The sequence below is a fragment of the Berghia stephanieae genome, chromosome 1, assembly GCF_034508935.2.
Source record: "Berghia stephanieae isolate SIO BIC M18660-M18661 chromosome 1, UCSD_Bste_1.3, whole genome shotgun sequence".
Lineage (NCBI taxonomy): Eukaryota > Metazoa > Mollusca > Gastropoda > Nudibranchia > Aeolidiidae > Berghia > Berghia stephanieae.
The window spans coordinates 70,669,990-70,685,170 of NC_088360.1; the positions used below are offsets into that span (position 1 = coordinate 70,669,990).

Consider the following 15,181-nt stretch of genomic DNA (forward strand, 5'->3'; position numbering starts at 1 on the left):
TTCTCTTTCTCTCTTTTGTTTGCTTATTTGTTTGCTTGCTTGATTCCTATTGTATTATTATTATTATTATTATTATTATTATTATTATTATTATTATTATTATTATTATTATTATTATTATTATTATTATTATTATTACTATTATAATTATTATTATTATTATTATTATTATTATTATTATTATTATTATTATTATTATTATTATTATTATTATTATTATTATTATTATAAAATTAAAAGATTTTGATAATAATAGAACCTACCTATTTGTGACACATAAAGACAACACAATACACACCCAAACAAATATTGTCTTGTTGTCTCAAGTTTGCTCTTCTGTTTTCTTGTAGCAGCGTTGATCTAACTTTCATGAAGAAGATGTGTAGTGTAGATACTTCTTCACACGGCCCAAAAATATTGAGAACAACCGTGCTTCTCAAATACATTTTACGTCCAAGACTTTGCACTATCCTTTTATATCTGGAAAGATATTTGACCGAACAAGTTCTTTATGGGCACCTTATATTATCACCAGCGGCGTAGCCTGGTCATTTAGGAGCATGGGGCTGGATTTGAGATGGGTTGCCGCATATATATATATATATATATATATATATATATATATATATATATATATATATATATAAGAGAGAGAGAGAGAGAGAGGAGAGAGAGAATTTGATGCAATCAATTATTTTACCAAAATTTGTATGTTCTTTGTAACTTGTTCATCATGCCTGGCTAAAGATAAGCGATAGCCACTGTCAATCTGTGCACCTATGTGAAGAGTACCAACGGTTTTCAATCTAGTGGTGATATTTAAATGTAAGTTAGACTTCTGATGGTTCAATGCTCTCTGTGTTAAATTTTTCAAACAGGTAAATCCACTTCTTGTCCAAGACAATTCTGTATTGCTGTTATCGCCAAACAAAATACAATTAAAAGAAATAAACTCTTATTTTCTATTCTCACCGATAGCCAAGGAAAACGACTATACCAATCTTTATCAAATTAAATGACCGATTCTGTTTCCCGTCTTTAATAGTGAGTACAAAATCGTTTGGTTGATGGGGACCGAGACTTTTAATCAAAAGTTTATTTTCCCTATTCAAAGAACTGGTAATGATAGTCAACAGATAATCAACGTGATTCATCACACTTAATAGCAATTAATTAAAATTTTAAAAACAAACACTGCACACATCAGATTAACACACTCAAGTTAAAAGGGACAATGGGGAATTCAATATCACATGCCTGACACGCCTCGAAGAGGGATGGGTAACAGGTACAACACGATTGCCATCAATGGAACAATTAGGTCATTGTGTGTGGCTGCGAGTAAGAAAGCCACAATGACTCAGTTCAACGTCAAGATGCCTCTTGATGCCCACAGTCATAGCACACGGCAAACGTGAAATGCATCGCCTGGTTGTACCGTGGGAATATGGCTGGAAGCCTTCTCCACCTTTAAAGCCACACGCTGTACTGATTGGTCAGGGGCACGAGTACAACTCGAGCTGTCGTAAATTCAAAGCGGTGTGATTGGTTCAAGTTTTGAGGCTCTGTAAGGGTTTTTTAACACCAGGTCAACAATGAATTTCATTGTTTGTGAAACAGAAAAATTAAAAGTGTGACTTTTTATTGTTAAATTCTTACATACTTTCAAGACAATGACGACCTGTGGCTTAGCCTTAATAGCCTTTAAGGCCCTACGCCACTGATTATCACACTCTTTTATGGAGATGTGATATTACGACATACGTCGCTTTTTAATTTGTCACCGAACCGGCCAATATTTAATATTTTTTTTATAACACCGTTTTATGTGTTATATTTAGTTTGTTACCGAACAGGCCAGTAATAACACAAACTTTATTGGGACATTTGTGCATTGTAACAGATCTGCCTTTTCTGTTCTATGATTTTTACTGTACTCTTTTTATCGAACTGACATTGCTTAAATTTGCCTTCTCTATTCAATGATTTTGGTCACCGTTTATGGACTTACACAGTACAGTAACCTGCACTATGCCTTGCTATTTTCCGGCCCCGAACTTTTCTCTCACAACCAACCCCGCATTGTGCGAAGAATAGCAAGTGACGATTTGCGGTCTGCCGTAGGTTTATATAACCATGGTGAATAGTATTCATCGGACGACTGGGAGTTGTTGTCAACACAAAAACCTGACCACAGATTTGAAAAATAACAATTCCTGGTCGCCATAAACTAATTTCCCATTGAGACTTAAGCTCATCATACAGTGACGTGACAGATATTTCGGGCAGCCTTTGACATCATCGACCATCATAATATAATATCTACTTTTAAACTACTTGGGGTATTACCAGAGATGATTTATGAGTTTCTTGGGTATTAACAACGACGTTAGTCAGATACACCTATGTGCACAGGGAAGTTACTCCCGACGATTAGTCACCAAACAATCCAAGCTGCTCATCTTCTCTTCTATCATTTTTGGTAAGAACAAATTTGACGTGCCCAAGCCTTCATTTTGATTTCATTGATTTCTCTGTCAAATTTAATCTGGCCTTTAATTTTTAAAATTTATTTTAAAAAAATATTTTCAGGACATTTAGATGGTGCTTGGAAAAACAAACAAACCGGTTGAGATGAGCATTAACTCGTGACGGTGGGACCATGTATGATGAGTGTTTTCTTTCGTTTGGAATAAGTCTATCAATTGGAATCATCAATATCTGACGGGCCTTAAAGAGGACTTTGGCTTTTTGGATTGTGCGTCGTTCATGTAATGGCGACCACTTTATACTCTTGCCCATCTCACAAATTTAAAAGAATAAATATTGTAATGATTGTAATGTCAGTGTAAACTGCATTATACTCCAAAATCATGCAGATGCTACTTTATTAAAGACAAAAGCACGGTGCTCCTTTTGTCAGTGCCAGTTTAAGGTACAGTGAAGACGCGGGTCACTTGAAATCGCTCGTGCGATATCACGCGCGAATACGTTAATTAAAAAAAATAAAAAAATTCTAAAACAGCATTGTGAGAAAGCAAAAGAAGAAGAAGGGAATTATGAGACAGAATCGGCGGGTGTAAATGAAACTGCAGAAAGGGTGTATCAAGATAATTTATTCAATACTCGAATCGCTTACATTGTGTCATTTTTGCACCTGAGGAGACGCACAGTGGCTAGAAATTGCAAATGTAGTGTTTCGAAGGTATGGTGATTAATTTACAGAAATAAGCAAAATTACACGCTGGATGTGTTAACCTAATTTTGCTGATATCTTGGAATAAAAACGTTAACACTCACATGCATAAGATGCAAGACATAAGAAAAAACCCCCACATAATTATAATTCCACAAGACGGAATCTTTGACATTAGCTTCTAATGGTCACACATTGCTGTACTATGAAGGTCTATTCAGGCGGTGAATTCAATGGTACATTTGTGTACAGTCTCACACCCGCCCTGTAGCTTCGTCACATTACAACGCTCGGCCAGATGCTCTGTTTTCAGGTTCTTTGCCACAACAAGTACGTGTGGGACAGGTGGAAAGTCCCCAGTGATGAAGCGCGATGTCTTTATGAAGGTTCTCGATCTTTGCCGATTTGCCAAACCCTAGTGTCTCCTCTTGCTGGTACAGAAACCTTGCAACTTCTCTACCAGCTTCGAATGTCAACCATTAAAGAGATTTTCACTTTCCCCTAATTGTGAATACCGAATAGTATCATCAACAATGGTAAAATCCTATGATAAAGATCTGAAAAAGTGTGTATGTGACCTGAGGAAATCTGAGGTTCGATGCCCAGTCAAGGCCGACTGATTTAGTTAGATGGTCTTGGCTTTTGTATTGCTCTTTCTGCATTGTCTGGCACTGTTTCATGCACACTTTTTCTGATCTTTATCTTACACCAGTGCCAGCTCCCGGTATTAAATGTCCCCAACTATCGATTAACCGGTAAGCAGGAGGTCTAAGGGAGGTCTAAGGGTCGATCCTCATTCGAGGTAGACTTATATTTTGCGATGGTTTTATTTTTTTTTCTGCTTTGTCTGGCACCGTTTCATGGAAACTTTCTCAGATCTTTATCTTACACCGGCGCCTGCTCCATAATTTGTCACGTAGAACCCTATGATTGTAATTTGGTCGCATGGATAATAACGTGACTATGCTTAAATTAGGTCTAAGAGCATGCCCTTCCAGGTGAATATGCTTAAATCACGTGTAGAGCATGGTTTTTCAGTGCTGCCAGATTGTCACGGGCGTGGCCAAATTGACCAAAAAAAATGTCCTCAGAGAGAAATGCTTGGCCACTACAAATATTATTTGGCCAAAAATATTAATATGGCCACATGGGAGCCATAAATTGGCCACACGGGTTCAGTAAAATATGTAATTATTTCAATTTTTTTTAAAATGAATTAAAAATATTTTCAAAGACGTCACCAGGCAGAGCCCAAAGATTATATTATTGTCGCAGTCTGATCATCCAGTATTTGATTCTGGACTCATCAGCAGAAGAACAGTACAGGAAAATGATAAACGTTGACTGGTCACCTGAACAGATTTGGGCTGGAATATTGAAAGACGAGTACAGTTTATGAGAAAAGCCATTCAAGCAAATTCCAGAGTATGTGGTCTGAGATGCCTTAAAGGCACATGAGAGTGGTACCATTTCCGAACGTATCTTCTCAACTGTTACTTGTAAGATTACAACAAAAACCAGAGGCAGCTTGAGCAACACGACCCTTGAGAACATTTTGAGGGTGAGATCATTTTTGAAATTTGAAGAAAATGCTGTACAAATTTCTTTGTTTAAGCTACATATGTATGATCCAAAACCAAGTGATGAAAGCATGGCTATCTTTATCAGTGCAACATCTACGAATAAATAAATTGAGTCCGGGGACTTTCCGACACATACATCTAAGAAGTGTTTGCAGACTACTAGGTCCATCGGCGTAGCCTGGTCATTTAGGAGCATGGGGCTGGATTTGAGATGGGTTGCTGCTATATATATTATATATATATATATATATATATATATATATATATATATATAAGAGAGAGAGAGAGAGAGAGAGAGAGGAGAGAGAGAGAGAGAGAGAGAGAGAGAATTTGATGCAATCAATTATTTTACCAAAATTTGTATGTTCTTTGTAACTTGTTCATCATGCCTGGCTAAAGATAAGCGATAGCCACTGTCAATCTGTGCACCTATGTGAAGAGTACCAACGGTTTTCAATCTAGTGGTGATATTTAAATGTAAGTTAGACTTCTGATGGTTCAATGCTCTCTGTGTTAAATTTTTCAAACAGGTAAATCCACTTCTTGTCCAAGACAATTCTGTATTGCTGTTATCGCCAAACAAAATACAATTAAAAGAAAATAAACTCTTATTTTCTATTCTCACCGATAGCCAAGGAAAACGACTATACCAATCTTTATCAAATTAAATGACCGATTCTGTTTCCCGTCTTTAATAGTGAGTACAAAATCGTTTGGTTGATGGGGACCGAGACTTTTAATCAAAAGTTTATTTTCCCTATTCAAAGAACTGGTATTGATAGTCAACAGATAATCAACGTGATTCATCACACTTAATAGCAATTAATTAAAATTTTAAAAACAAACACTGCACACATCAGATTAACACACTCAAGTTAAAAGGGACAATGGGGAATTCAATATCACATGCCTGACACGCCTCGAAGAGGGATGGGTAACAGGTACAACACGATTGCCATCAATGGAACAATTAGGTCATTGTGTGTGGCTGCGAGTAAGAAAGCCACAATGACTCAGTTCAACGTCAAGATGCCTCTTGATGCCCACAGTCAACACACGGCAAACGTGAAATGCATCGCCTGGTTGTACCGTGGGAATATGGCTGGAAGCCTTCTCCACCTTTAAAGCCACACGCTGTACTGATTGGTCAGGGGCACGAGTACAACTCGAGCTGTCGTAAATTCAAAGCGGTGTGATTGGTTCAAGTTTTGAGGCTCTGTAAGGGTTTTTTAACACCAGGTCAACAATGAATTTCATTGTTTGTGAAACAGAAAAATTAAAAGTGTGACTTTTTATTGTTAAATTCTTACATACTTTCAAGACAATGACGACCTGTGGCTTAGCCTTAATAGCCTTTAAGGCCCTACGCCACTGACTAGGTCCATAGCCATTTAAAGGATATCGAAACGGTACTACTATATATAATTCATCAATAATTGCGTAACTGTCTTTTCTGACCTCAATGGTCTACACACAGTCGTGTTTCTGTTTTCAATTTCAATTTTTAATGATTTTTTCTACATAACATTATTTTTTTCTAGTTTTAGTCGATTACATTTTTTAAATCAAACTCGATGAGTTTTTCAAGGGGTCAAAATGCCAATAGTTTTGGCCACATGAGGTTCTGTTAGGCCACTTTTGAAGTCGAAAATTGGCCACGAGGAACTCTGGCCATCTGGCACTACTGGCTTTTACCTTCACTGAATTCCAAATCAATCTGTTGCTGGTCATCCTGTTGGTCATTACGCAATTGTTGCATCTGATAAGGATTAGATTTCATGGTCTATAAAATGGAAAGTTTAATCTCCTGGCAGGATAATTATTACTTAACTTGTACATAGTATCTAGATTAAGAAGTTGAAAATGGAATTTATTTTGTTTCTTAGTATTGCACTAATTGTATTTGTGGACATTGATGCTTTCGGTGCGTATTTTCTTAACAATTACAGACATTCAGACATTTTCTCTCTCTCTCTCTCTCTCTCTCTCTCTCTCTCTCTCTCTCTCTCTCTCTCTCATTTACTCTACCACTAAATCTCTACACTTATGTATATTAAATTGATATTAAAAAGCTTTATTTTAACCCGTGTGAAACATGATAAAGAAAATCAAACTCAATGTTTTTACAATATATGATTTATTGTTATCCAGACACTAAAAGTCATAACGAGGAAAGATGATTCAGATTAAAAGTTAATGTTTGTTGTTTTTTTCTTGAGGGGTGGGGGTGTTTATACAAGATATTGACACTTCAAGAGCCTTGTTATGTATCAGCTAATACTATAATTATTATATAGTGTGATACTTGATTCATTCATACACGTTCAATGTAAAAAATATGCTTATACGACAATGTATAGATATGAATGAAGTTGCTTATGACAGCAATGTCATTTATTTCTATAGATAGTATGCAGATGACGTCACTCAGGCCTTTGTTATTGTTTTTGCCATCCGCGTTTGTGAGTTGTTCTCACTAAACTGTATTAACCAGACTATAAAAGTTCATGGTTACGCAGAGTTTGTGTGTTGGTCCATTATACTTCCGGATGGCAATGTTGTGAACTCCTTGGCCAAGCGCATTCTATCTATATCATCCAGTAGTCTAACTGGAATTTTTCCTCCGGAAGTACAATTACATAGGGTTTTTTTTCTTTTCTAATGACTCTTTCTTTCTTTCTTTAATTATTTAATTTCATTATTTTCTTTTCTTTCTTTCTTCTCTCTCTCTCTCTCTCTCTCTCTCTCTCTCTCTCTCTCTCTCTCTCTCTCTCTTGAATTCTTTTGTTGTTGTTTGATTTTAAATTAAAATCTAGAGGAGAAACTGGACTGGTATTTGCCCAATGATTGTAAAATGTTGAGAGAGAGAGAGAGAGAGAGAGAGAGAGAGAGAGAGAGAGAGAGAGAGAGAGAGAGAGAGAGAGAGAGAGAGAGAGAGAGAGAGAGATCAGCCATTCCTGGAAGAAAAAAAAAGAAAAAAAAAGAAAGAAAAAAAAAAAAGGGGGGGGGGGGGGGGGGGCAATGCCGTTTTTCAACACAAGACCCTTAGGATTTTATGACTAACGGCTACGGATCCTTTAAAAAAATAGGTGCATAACTACTTCCCAACAGATTTTGCTCAGATGTGTAATAGAGGATGAACCTCGAGAACCGATGCAAAGAGTTCTGTATTAGAATATTTCACAAATTATCCGCCAACGACTCACCAGTGACTTAAATCACAGGCTACATAAAAATAAAAACAAATAAAAACAAAACAAGAGGAAACAAACCATCAAAATACGTCCACCAATTGACTATTTTCAAGAAACAATACACAAATTCAGTTTTTCCCCCTCAGAACCATACACGATGGAACGCATTACAGATATTAGCATTATTGGAATCACAAAAACATCCAACAGAGCTCTTAACGTGATTCAGAGAGCAGACACAAGTGTTTTATGTTTGTTTGTTTCATGGAGGATTTAAGAACTTTGCGATGATGGACCGATGGGGCTTAAAGACAAGAAAAGTTGAACTTTGAACTCCGGACCTCGTTTAAGGTCAAATTAAGCGTAGATTCTAAACATCGCATGGATTTATATCAGGTTTTGTGGAAAGTACTCTGAAGTAGATCAGAGACCTATCCAAAGGGTAGTAAGAAATTGCTATTGTTCAATTACTCAAAAGAAAACATGATAGTTTTCGGAATCATGGGCGTGGTGGTGGTTCTAAATGACTTTTTGTGACCCAACGTCTCAGTGTGGTGTTTTGTTAACAAGACTCTTAAAAGTAAATCTATAATATTGTCAAATTTTATATTAGAAATATGAAACTCTCGCTTGTTACATTTCATAAAACTGCAATTTTTCTTTTTAAAAATAATTGAGCTTTATATAGCGCAATATCCACTAAATGTGCTCAAAGCGCTTTACAAACAGCAACATTTAACATGTAGGACGGGACATGACGCCTATTAGGCGATATTACAATCGACACAGACAACGCTGTTAACGACCAGGCACTCATTTTACACCTGAGTACGATGAGAGAATGTGAGTAAAGTGCCTTCTCCAAGGACTCAACTATGCGCCGAGCGCGAGGCTCGAACCCTGGACCTTCCGATCCGAAAGCGAGTGTCATACCACAAGACCACATAGCCTTTGGTTAAGCATGTAAACTTAGATCAAGTAAAGATTATAATACGAATTGTTATTATAATATTTGGATCAAGTGACATAGTTTTTCATTATAAATTCAAGTTTCGTATATCTCAGTCACCCCTATAAAATAACGTTTCAGACATTGGTTGTTTTTTTTAAATTTATCACATTATCGCAATACCATATTCTATCTATGCTTGCTGTCATGTCAGATGGGTGTCTGTTCGATGGAAAGGTTTACCACAAGGATGATATCATCACAATCCCTGACTGCCTCGGTGAAATGACCTGTCTTGGAAACAGCAATCTGAGCCCCATCAGAGATGCCACGTATGATCTAAAACAATTCATTTTAGATAAACTTTTGAATAGAATCCAATACATTAAAATGGAATCACATTTTCAGTTATATATGTCAGGTTTTAACGATTGAATCTTGTCCTTTAAGCGGAGGAAAAACCCAATGCATGAAAATCGCTTAGTTCTGAACAGTGTGTATGAAAGGTGCCAGACAAAGCAAAAAAGAATAAGTAATCGGTCTGAGGTTCGATTCCCAGTCAAGGAAGACTGATTTTTTTGGGATGTTTTTTTCTTTTTGTATTTTTCTTTCCTGCTTTGTCTCATGGAATCACCCAAAGAAGAAATATTGTAAAGCGCTTTGAGCACGTTCAATGGATATTGCGCTATATAAAAGCTCAAGCTCAAGCTCATGAATAGGTTACATATTTAATCATAAGGTGGCATAACTATTTTTAGTAGCAGGATGCACAGGCAGATTCTTAGGATTACAGGGCGTTAAAGAGCGAGGATAGATGACCTTTATTGACGACCAGCATATATTTAGACTAGAAAGTAAGACACCATCACTTTGAAACCAGAAGATCAATTACATCAGGTAAGTATCCAGTCCTCCGGAAGATTGGTTTTACACTTCCAATGAGCTTGGAACCCGTTTTTGACGTCACACTTTTATTCCCTTTTAGGTCCGAAGTTTAGAATTAAAATCCGCGATTAGACTCCGTCTGGGCACATTCTTATACAAAAATACTAAGGACTTAGTCCCTACTTTAGTCAAAGACTTCAAAAATTCCCTTCTTCTATGAACTTACCAAACAAGTCCCAGACCAAATCCACTCCCACTTTGGCCTACGTTTTAGTCACTTGTGAAAGTCGGACTTCACGTTTAGTCTCAGACCAGAAGATACATCTTAGCGTGAGCAAGATAGCAGAGCTATTGAGGGCGCTCCGATTCGGAAGGTAAATACTTCTGACAAATGACAGAGGTATGACGTTGCTTGTAGAGCCTTCCTTAGCGGCCGCACTAGTTAGGTCTCGGATTTCAGTTCCCATTACCACTAAGTTTTTATTCTCTATTGTCTTCTGATACTTCTCTCATTTTTCCATTTATTTTCATTTTCAATACACGTGCCTGCTTCATTTATTTCTCTTAAGTCTCTGTTGTTCACTTCTGCGGCGCTGAGAAATCTGTCTTATTGGTGGATCCTGAAGAAAAAATGTTTCTACGATTGTGAATAAAATGATTTTTTTATAAATTTTGTTTTGCAATAAGGCGAGTTAATCTTTTTGAATGTCAAGATTTTACGATTTAGATTTGTGATCGACCGCCTCAAACTGGTATTATGTATGTCAGAGTAAAACAAGAACTAAAATGTAAATTTAAAATCAAAATGACTAGAAATTAATGCGAAATTTCTTCTTTTTTTTCCAGTTTAAACAGTTAATTGCCGTACTCGGAGAAAAACTCGTGTTTTAAAATCTGGCCAAAAAATTCGTCCTTCAAATATCGATCGATTGAAATGACCCTCGTCTTTGTATTTAAAAAAAACAAACTTTCAAACCCGGGACTTCGCGAGTAAGCAGTTAACTAGTTAAGAAGCAATATTCATTATCTTCAATTACACATTGTAAAAATATAAACCACGTTTCCTATGTTGGATTACCTCTTAAATTTTTAGCATCAAGTTCATTCTGACTTAATACCGTTTCGTGGCGGATGGTCACATTTGACCTATGTAAGAACTATATTATGTTATTTCAATAAGTGCTTGTTAATTCTACTATTTTCTTTACATACCAACAGACACAATGGATGTCGCCAAAAACGAGAAGTGAATGGGCAAAGTAAGTGTTGGGAATTTAGATTATGAGAGGCATCCGGATATTTTTTTTAAGTGCACAAGAATGGAATTTACTTTATAAAGATGTTTTTTACAAACAGTTGAGAGATATTTTAACAGATCATTTATATAGGGCAATTCCACTAAACGTGCGCAAATCGGTTTACAAGGGGTTCCTAGGTAACAGCGACTCTTAGCACGTTGGGCGAGACATGACGTAATGCGGTGTTGTCATTATTTTTTTGTCGGACAGAGACAATGCTGTTGATGGCCAGGTAATCATATTACACCTAAATACGGCGAGAGAATGCGAGTAAAGAACCTTTTCCAAGGACTTAACAACTACGCGTGTCTTAGAGAGGGGCTCAAACCATGGACTTTCCGATCCGAAGGCGAGTGTCATACCACTAACCACTTAGTCGCACCATTAGGTCCCTGGATCGATTCCCTCTGTGTAGTAAAGGCTATTAAGTACGATTATCTGTGAATACCTGGCCGGCAACAGCGTTGTCTCTGTCGAAAAAAAATAATGTAAGAGTGTTTTATAGGCGCCATGTCTATTTGTTATGTGTTGCTGATAACTTGGGACACCTTGTAAAGGGCTTTTGAGCATATGTGGTGGACATTGCTCTACATGAAAGCTCACCCCCCCCCCCCCCCCCCCCCCCCCCCCCCCCCCCCCCCACATTTATTATGTAGTGTGTGCAAAAAAGGGATTAATCGTATACAAAATCCAATTCGATTCAAATAAACGCCGAGTCAAATTGTTTAGATTTTGTAGGACCATATCCCTGGTCCAAGAACTAAGGAGGGGCCCGTGATTTAACTTATTAAGAAGATTCAAACATTGTATTTAACCCTCTGCTTACCACCTGCAGCAAAATCGTCACATTTGTTACGACACACTATACATTTTTTTAAAAATATTTATTTTGTACATCACAGAGTTTGAATGATTTAATTAATAAGAACATAAAGTTGTTTTTTAGATTGCTTGATGGTGTGGGTTTTTTTTTAAACAAACAATTTTTCTGCTGGGTAAGCCTACCATTTTGGGAGAATACTAAGGAGAGAGTTAAAGGCCCCAAATTGGATTAGTACTGTCTTGTAGGATTTCGTTAGGAGACCCATTTGCTCGTCGCCTTTCTATAAATTTTAGTTCAAGTCAGACCATTCAACTTGACTTTCATTAATATCATCTTGCAACTAAAATACGATTATTGAAATATTGATTGAACAGATGGGTGTTTATTCGATGGCCGTGTGTATGGCGAGGGAGATGTGATCACGATCTCAAAATGCCTGGGAGAATTCACTTGCCTTGGATACAACAATTACAGTCCATTTCGTCCTGCGTCGTAAGTTATCAAAATTGTCATATATTCAACAATGACAATGAAGAAGGTGGTGATGGCGGTGGTGTAATGATGATGATGATGACAATAACGACGACGACGATAGTGATGAAGATGATGATAATAATAACGATGCTGACGATAAAATGAAAAATAGATAGAAACATTTATACACCACATTTCCCTGGATTTCCCATGCTCATTGCTTTACATTTCATTTAATTCCATTTATGGATTTATGCAGTACCAATCGCTTGTTAAGCTTTCTTTAGTACTCCAACACTCTTAAAATATCCGCCATTGTCCTTAGTCATGTACTTATTCACACATTAATGTGCATAAAGTGCATAACCCGTGGACACAACGTCGGGATGAGAATTTCCCACCATCACTGCCACCCATCTGGTCACTAACCGTGCTTAACATCGTTTGATTTTTGTGATATGAGGACTCACCAATAGAGCCACTGCCATACATGCTGCTGCTGATGATGATGGTGATGATGATGATGATGCATCACACATGGAGGTAAAAATATTCATTTTCCCTCTATAATACTTATATTCAGAAGAAAACGTCTGGAGGTCGCGTTAACCCTTTCCCCGACGACATATTTTACCCCTGATCCCAGACGCCTGGGTTGATTACACACCTATCTACTTTTTATACTAAAAAAAAAATGTTATTCGATTCCTGATGATTGGGTTGATTACTCCTGTATATCTGCGTCAGAAGCTAGCTCGTCGAGCATTACATTATCTAAATAAATCGTGGTTTTAAATCATGGCATTCATTATACCAATGAATGTCTTTATACTGAAAACATGAAAACCTGGATTGAAAACAACACAAATATTGAAAGTTCAATAATGAACGGCATGAATTGAAAAGGTGCAGAATCTATAGAAATTAACTTTTTATTGGTTACCTGCTTCATTCTGGGATAAATTGTTCCTCAGTTGAGCTGCTATCCAATCTTGATGGAAATTCACATCTCCACGTAACTTTTGGAATGTATAGAATCAGTAGACTCCTAACCCTAAAAGATCTGCCAAAAAGGTTTGTAAAGTGTGGGATTCGTATCAGACCAATATGTATGTACCATGTGCCCAGTGAAATTATAACGGTAGATAAAGTTAGTTCCTTTTTGGTGTTGCTCCAATTTCATTCAGCATATTCCACCAAATACTGGCATATATGTGGTGGAAACATTCTGGGCTTGTGATGCATCGACCAACTATCATCTACTGAGATCTCAGTCCTAGTTTGACACAAATACAAACCCCAGTCAACTTAACATCAGTGTCGCCACCATTACTGTATGTGCTTCAATAGCTGATTTTCATTATACGTGGCAATTATTTCACAGGCCTAAAATTGACAGAGATATTTGTGTAAAGAATAAACTGACATATGTAGGGACGATTCGGGGTAGGAAAATTTCTTGCCAAAGAATTTCCTGAAGGCTCTTTCCTGGAGAGTCTTGATTCTTGCACAGACAGGAAATGGATCTTGTTCCGTGCCAAACAAAAAGGCAAACAAATTAACAACTACCAGATATTTAGCACCATGCACACAGGCTAAGTTTGCGAAAAGACCAGAAAGCTCTAAAGTATACTCTATAATATGAAGGGATGAGTGCCATTGATCAAATAGCGCTCTAGTTCGCCATAAAAAGACAATCTGAGCGTTACCACCAGTCATGGGCTGACTGTTACTTATTTTCAGGTCTGATAACCCCACATATTATGGGCTCACTGTTCTTGTTGAAACAATCTCAAACCAACGCAAAATAATGCCCATTACATGTCAAATGCCCTTAATGAGCTCGGTTATCAGACCTGGAAATATTTGCACGGCGTCAAGGACGGTATCTAAAAAATTCCAACCTCCTGCAAATCAAATTTAAAATCAGGTCAGCAATACCATTAATCTCATTGAGCTTGAGGATTAGCCGACATTTGGAATAAAAGTTTGCATTGAAAGTCAAATTATTGAGTTTGAACAGGTTGATTCAGCCCAGTCGTCATGGAAAGGGTGTTAATCAAAATATTAATTCAGCCATGGGTGGATGGAAATGTCATCATGTATATATTGTGTACATATGCCTGTTACAATTTCTCTATATTTTTCAGCGATTGCAAACAGAAGAGAGAAATCGATGGACAGTGTAAGTTTTTCTATAGATAATTGAAATATTCTTATTTCTTTTTCAAATTGTGAAAGAGAACAAAGTTATATTTACTTTTGATAGTCAATATTGATGTGTTTGTCACTTCAAGTTGTTTCAATCGTCTTGCTGAAAACAGGTATATTTCTACATTCGAAGTGTTAAGAATAATTTAAAAAAAGAAATTACCAGACATGCTCGAGGTGAATATCTACAAACCTCATGAATGCCAGCATGTAAATATTTTTGTTTATTTTGTTTGTTTGCTTGTTGTTATTGTGTGTTAATCTTCTGTAATGATAATCATGTATTTTGTCTGCTTTTAACAGTAATGGTGTCCAACATCCAACATTAATCTTCTACCTATTTATTATATTTTTCAAAGCGGGCTGTTTGTTTGATGGTACGGTTTATGGACCTGGAGATGTGATCACCATAGGCCACTGCCTGGCACAGATGACGTGTTTGGGCCACAACAATTATGGAAACATTATTCATTTGGGGTATGTCATAGTCTGCTGAACACAGACAAAACACCATTTTAAAATTTTGGTTTTGGGCAGAAACTTTGACTTCTTAGATTGATCGCTTTAA

The 15,181-nt window shown here is 36.8% G+C and overlaps 1 protein-coding gene across 1 annotated transcript in view; it reads left to right on the plus strand.

The window, feature by feature from the left end:
* The first annotated feature begins 6,616 nt into the window (after window positions 1–6,616).
* Window positions 6,617–15,181, plus strand: part of LOC144964467 (uncharacterized) — a 9,711-nt gene continuing 1,146 nt past the window's right edge. The window contains exons 1-6 of the mRNA XM_078898805.1: window positions 6,617–6,703; window positions 9,137–9,254; window positions 11,026–11,066; window positions 12,303–12,420; window positions 14,553–14,587; window positions 14,973–15,090. Coding sequence (XP_078754931.1) covers window positions 6,643–6,703; window positions 9,137–9,254; window positions 11,026–11,066; window positions 12,303–12,420; window positions 14,553–14,587; window positions 14,973–15,090 — 491 coding nt within the window. The 5' untranslated portion in view covers window positions 6,617–6,642. The remainder of the gene's footprint in view (window positions 6,704–9,136; window positions 9,255–11,025; window positions 11,067–12,302; window positions 12,421–14,552; window positions 14,588–14,972; window positions 15,091–15,181) is intronic.